The sequence below is a fragment of the Puccinia triticina genome, chromosome 15A, assembly GCF_026914185.1.
Source record: "Puccinia triticina chromosome 15A, complete sequence".
NCBI classification, from domain to species: Eukaryota; Fungi; Basidiomycota; class Pucciniomycetes; order Pucciniales; family Pucciniaceae; genus Puccinia; species Puccinia triticina.
The window spans coordinates 2,776,227-2,781,719 of record NC_070572.1 but is presented as its reverse complement, the minus strand read 5'-3'; the positions used below and the strand labels follow the sequence as shown (position 1 = coordinate 2,781,719).

Genomic DNA, 5,493 nt, shown 5'->3' with positions numbered 1-5,493 from the left:
CAGCGGACAAATTAATACCAGGTCGTTTGGTCAAAAAGATTACTACTTAAAAATTACAGATTACTACAAATGCTACTGTCATGTATATCTCTTATCCAAGAAATCCAAAACATTTTCCTTTTTCATGCAATACTATCATGAAGTCACCAATCATCACTCGTCCAACATCAAAACCTGTACCGCGCTGCGGACGGGAGACAACGCAAGTTTGAATCACAATGAGGAGACTCCCAAAACCTAACCTAGATTATATAAACCAAATTTGTTTCTCTTTGTTGTTTTCTTCATCTATGTTATTTGTTTCATCTCATTGTCATCTTCAATTCAAACTCATCCACACCTTCCATCCGCTTGACCTCAGGTATGCCTAGTATCATTCACTTCCACTCAGTTCTCCCTCACTCACCCTTCTGTTCCAAAACTTCCCTTTGTTCTATTGTTGTGTTAGGCGCGCTCCTGTCTCTCTCAGACTCGTAGACTGTTTGTGTCAACTCACAGCTTCTCTCTGCTTCAAGGTTTGTTCAAGTTTTCCCTTCATCTATGTTATTTGTTTCATCTCACACCAGGAAAGAAAAATAGTCACTTGATGACAAGTGACATTGTGCCAGCTCCAGCAGGATACCCACCATCTACCCACCATCTACCCACCATCTTCCCACCATCTAACCACATCTCCCCCCCCCCCCCCCCCCCCCCCCCCCCATCTACCTACCTTTCAGAATTTCCACAGGAGATCCTCAGTTTTGGCTGGGCACCACTAATACTCATTTCTGGTCAGCTGATACTCAGCTTTGGCTCCCAGCTAATGCTCAGCTTTGGTTCCTAGATCATGCTCAGCTTTGGTGTCAAGCTCATGCTCAGCTTTGAACCAGTCCTGGCCCAGCAGATTCTCACCTTTAGTCCAGTAATGGCTCAGCTTAGAGTCAGATTAGGACTATCATTGGCCCAGCCAATGCTCAGTTTTGGACCAGCATTGGCTCAGCTGATTTTAAGCTTTTGGTTTAATCTTGGCCCAGCCAATGCACAGCTTCTGGCCACCCCTGTAACAGCTGATGCTCATCTGTGGACCAGCCTTGGCTCAGCTGATTCTCAGCTGTGGACCAACCTTGGCTCAGCTGATGCTCAGCTGTGGACCATCCTTGGCTCAGACAATGCTCAGCTGTGGACCAGCCTTGGCTCAGTCTTGGCTCAGCTGATGCTCAGCTGTGGAAAAGCCTGGGCTCAGTTTATACTCATATTTTTGAATAGTCTTGAAACACCTCATTCTCAGCTTTGAGACAGCCTTGGCTCAGCCAATGCTCAGCTTTGGACCAGTATTGGCTCAGCTGGTGCTCAGCTTTTGAAAATTCTTGGCCCAGCTGGTGTTAATCTTTAGAACAGTATTGTCCCAGCTAATCCTCAGCTCTGCACAAGCCTTTTACAAGATGATTCTCAGCTTTGGACCATTGTTGGCTAAGCTGATACTTAGATTTGGAATATTCTTGGTCCAGCTGACACTTGGCTTTGTATCAGGCTTGGAATAGCCAATGCTCAGATGTGGCCCAGGCTCAGCCAATGCTCAGCTTTGGCCAAGGCTCAGTCAATTCCTACTGCTCAGCTTTTGATTAGCATCAGCTGTTCCTGGGAAAAATTTAGGATCAGCTGACTGTGCCACATTGAGTGCTCTGGTGCAGTCCTGCAAGCTCTACAAGTGCTGGTGGAGTAGACTTGGAGCAGCGCTGGAGCAGAAACCAAAGCTGCATCATGTCACTTGCCATCAAGTGACTATATTTTTTTCCTGGTGTCATTGTCATCTTCAATTCAAACTCATCCACACCTTCCATCCGCTTGACCTCAGGTGTGCTCCTGTCTCTCTCAGTCTCGTAGACTGTTTGTGTCAACTCACAGCTTCTCGCTGCTTCAAGGTGTGCTCCTGTCTCTCTCAGTCTGGTAGACTGTTTGTGTCAACTCACAGCTTCTCGCTGCTTCAAGGTTGGTCCTCCTCTTGGTCTTCCATTAATGCAGAAGAGCTTAAGGACAGAAACGTTACATGAAAAACTAGAGAAGACTGATTAATCACCACGAATTTGGGGTAAACGACGGAATGTGGAATACGTAGTGGTGTTGCTAGATAAGGAGTTCTGATCGAGACATGTGTACAGACTCAGCAGAACTCGATATGGAGCCTCTGGGACTACATCTTTACGCAAATTTTTTTGTTTGGTTGGTTCCGATTTGTTTCAGAGGAGACGCGAATTAAAACTCGAACCCACTCCAGCCTGCGTATGTGGAGAGTGGCGGGTTTGGCGGCAGTTGCACCTGGCCCGGCTCTGTTAATAATTCTCTGACGTTGATTTGCACTTCTTGAATATCAGGGTGCAGGTGGTGTTTTTCTAAAACTGGAAGAGTTTGCACTGGGGTCCATTCATCTGTTTTAGGAAGCTTTAACCAGTACTGTAAAGGTTTCTCCCCAGTATTGCGCAATACTATTCGATCGGGCCGACCCTTAGCCTTGCCGACCAATGTGGAAACTGTAAGTGATCTCGTCGTTGAGCCCCATTCGACACCGCCAACTACGGTAGGTTTCATTTCATAGGTAAAACTGTAGACTTGATCCTCGTGAATAGGTCGAAGTGAAAAGTGTTCCAATGTTATTTCGGTCACTTTATCGGGGTTGCCCACCAATCCGTGAATGAGTAGCGATATGAACCAAATTCCAGCGGTCTTCATCTTGGTATGGACTTCTCTGCTGTGCCTGCAAATATGGAGGAAGGGAATCATACAAACGGTGTAATCAGAATTAGGGAACTGTTTCAAATTATTTGATTTAATTCATTCTTTCTGAAGACTGCTTAGTGCCATCGATGATAGACCGCACCAACACCCCGCAGACGACATGGAATGGTTGGTGAGGAGAAGGCAACTCAGGCATTAATTGGCGAAGATGTAGAAACTCACAGGAGGGAAGACGGTCATAAGTGCTGCCTTATTTATCGAGGTTGATACTCGCTTCTGTACGGTATCAGTTGATGTTGGTATTGAATCTTCAGAAATATATCGGTCCAACAGCCCGGAGAGGATATATTAGAACAGGGGATGTTGATGCAGAGTGAAGGAGTGGAAACTCTCAAGATTGGGAAGCTCACAGGAGAAGGAAAGGTTTTTGGTAAGCGCGAGTAGCTGGTGCGGTTGGCCATGGTCCCTATTTTATATGCTAAAACCATTTGCACGGCTCTAACTCGCCCAAGACCCGATTGTCATCAAGGAGCGGTGGGGTACAGAATTCATCACATGGCGAGCATGTTTCCGAAGCTTCCCACCACTGCCCATCACAGAATACCACACCCTCAAACCACAAGGAAGCAATCGGGTGCTTGTAACGCTTCCTTGGTATCTGTGAGCACGTGTAAAGCGTTGGCGCGTCTCTGTTAGTCGTTCGATTGCAAGTATCGCCGTCTCCAACTGGAATCGAAACAGACCGCCGCGCGTATTTAATAATACTGTGAAAAGGTGTAGCTGTCTCTTGCCGGCAACCCCCGCTGAACAACCCAGGTTCAGTACAGCTATCCCAAGTTATCCTCAGACCCGAAATGTTTTCACGGAGTGCTTCAGCTCCGAAAGGGTCATTTGAAAGGGCAATCGGCCTGAAGTCTTCCCCCAATGGACTGGTACTGACTCCTAAGCGTGTTTCAGCTCGGATTGTCTGCGCCTAGCTGAATCCGATTTCTCCCTATGTTTCAAACTTTGGTCTAAAAAGGTCTATGTAGAATGATTGTGGAGGGCAGAAGAATGTACTGAACCAATTTTTTTCTGATCAATACTCCGCCGCGGGTCCAGACAGTCCAGACCTGTCCAGACTTGTGCCGGACTGGCTGTTTGGTTTTACAGGCAAGCGATTGGTGTGAAGACCCAGAGGCTTCACATGAAGATCACGGACAGATTACATCAGCAACCTGGGAGTACTTAACTCGACCCTCCCTGCGTCCCACCTAACTCAGCAGAGAGAAGCTGATCTTCTCTCCTGGGTTAGGTGAGCACCTCCTTCTATTCCTCATTATCAGACTGTATGTAGTTAGCAGAGAGAAGCTGATCTTCTCTCCTGGGTTAGAAATACAAAACATAAGTGGTTCCTAGAATTCTGAGCCACCTTGGCCTCGTGCCAACTTCCGTGTCTGCCCAGTGAAGAGTCCTTTCGGAGGACTCTTACACTTTTTTTTTCTCGAAACCACTTCAAGCTTGGTCCCTTCGTTATGGACCACTCAAACTATTCGCCTCGCTTAGCCCCGACGCTCGTTTCTGTCGCGGCTACATCGTCTATCTTGTCTTCAAAGAGCACTTCGGCTCAACCTCGTCCATCACCAAGTAGTCCTTCCGATTCATTTGATCCTTCACTAACGCCCATCAAACGGGCCCGCATCGTCATCCAGTTCAAAATCGCCAACATCTTTGTGAAAGCTCTCATTGATACGGGCTCAGAAATCGACATCATCTCTGATAAAGCTGTCGATAATGCTGCCCTTGAACGCCGCGATCTCGCACGACCTACAAGGGTAAAACTGGCGCTCGGAGACGGTACCAATGTGCCTGTACCCATCCGACAATACGTAGTGACGTCGTTGTGGACACTCAGACCTTTGAAAGCCTTTGAGGACGTAGCTCTGAGAATCGGGCCTATCCTAGGCGACTACGACATCATCCTCGGGACCCCCTTCCTAGCTCGTTTTGGACTATCAGTTTCCATTGAAGACCAATCACTCGACTGTAAGCGATCGAAATTATCCATTCCAGCATATCGACTGCTTCACTTGGACGACGACGTGTCCGCGGCTATCCAGACAGACCGTTCGGTCGACAACTATCCCTGCGAGACATCTGAAAAACAAATTCTACAGGAATTTGCCGATCTTTTTCCAGAGGACATACCAGCGGTCACAGACGACATGGAAACTCCTAAGTCACCAGCTTCCTGCTCCTTCACGGCCAAGATGCAATCCGCGGCATCTGGGACTCGACATAAGATCGTCCTAACCTCAACGGACGCGGTCATCAATGAACATCAATTCCCTTATCCCCAGAAACACCTGAGTGCTTGGCAAACGCTTTTGCAACAACATCTCGATGCCGGCCGCATTTGCCGGTCAACAAGTCAATACGCTTCGCCAAGCATGATCATTCCAAAGAAAGATCCAACAGCCTTGCCTCGTTGGGTGTGCGATTACCGCAAACTGAACAGTCTGACGGTTCGAGACCGATCCCCCTTGCCCAATGTCGATGAGCTAGTACAGATAGTAGCTTCGGGTAAGGTGTTCTCTGTCTTGGATCAGACAAATGCCTTCTTCCAAACGCGCATGCGGGAAGCTGACATACCGTTAACGGCAGTAAAAACTCCTTGGGGCTTAATGGAATGGGTGGTCATGCCCATGGGACTCACGAATGCTCCAGCGACTCACCAGGCTCGACTTGAGGAAGCCTTAGGCGATGTCCTAAACAGGTTCTACGTAGTATACCTGGACA

The 5,493-nt window shown here is 47.7% G+C and overlaps 1 protein-coding gene across 1 annotated transcript; it reads right to left on the bottom strand.

The window, feature by feature from the left end:
* Positions 1-2,235: 2,235 nt before the first annotated feature.
* PtA15_15A270 (uncharacterized protein) lies at positions 2,236-2,709 on the bottom strand (the record flags this gene model as incomplete). The annotated part of the gene is made up of 1 exon (XM_053163460.1): positions 2,236-2,709. One exon carries the CDS (start codon positions 2,707-2,709, stop codon positions 2,236-2,238), a length of 474 nt encoding a protein of 157 aa, XP_053027433.1.
* Between the last annotated feature and the right edge of the window lie 2,784 nt (positions 2,710-5,493).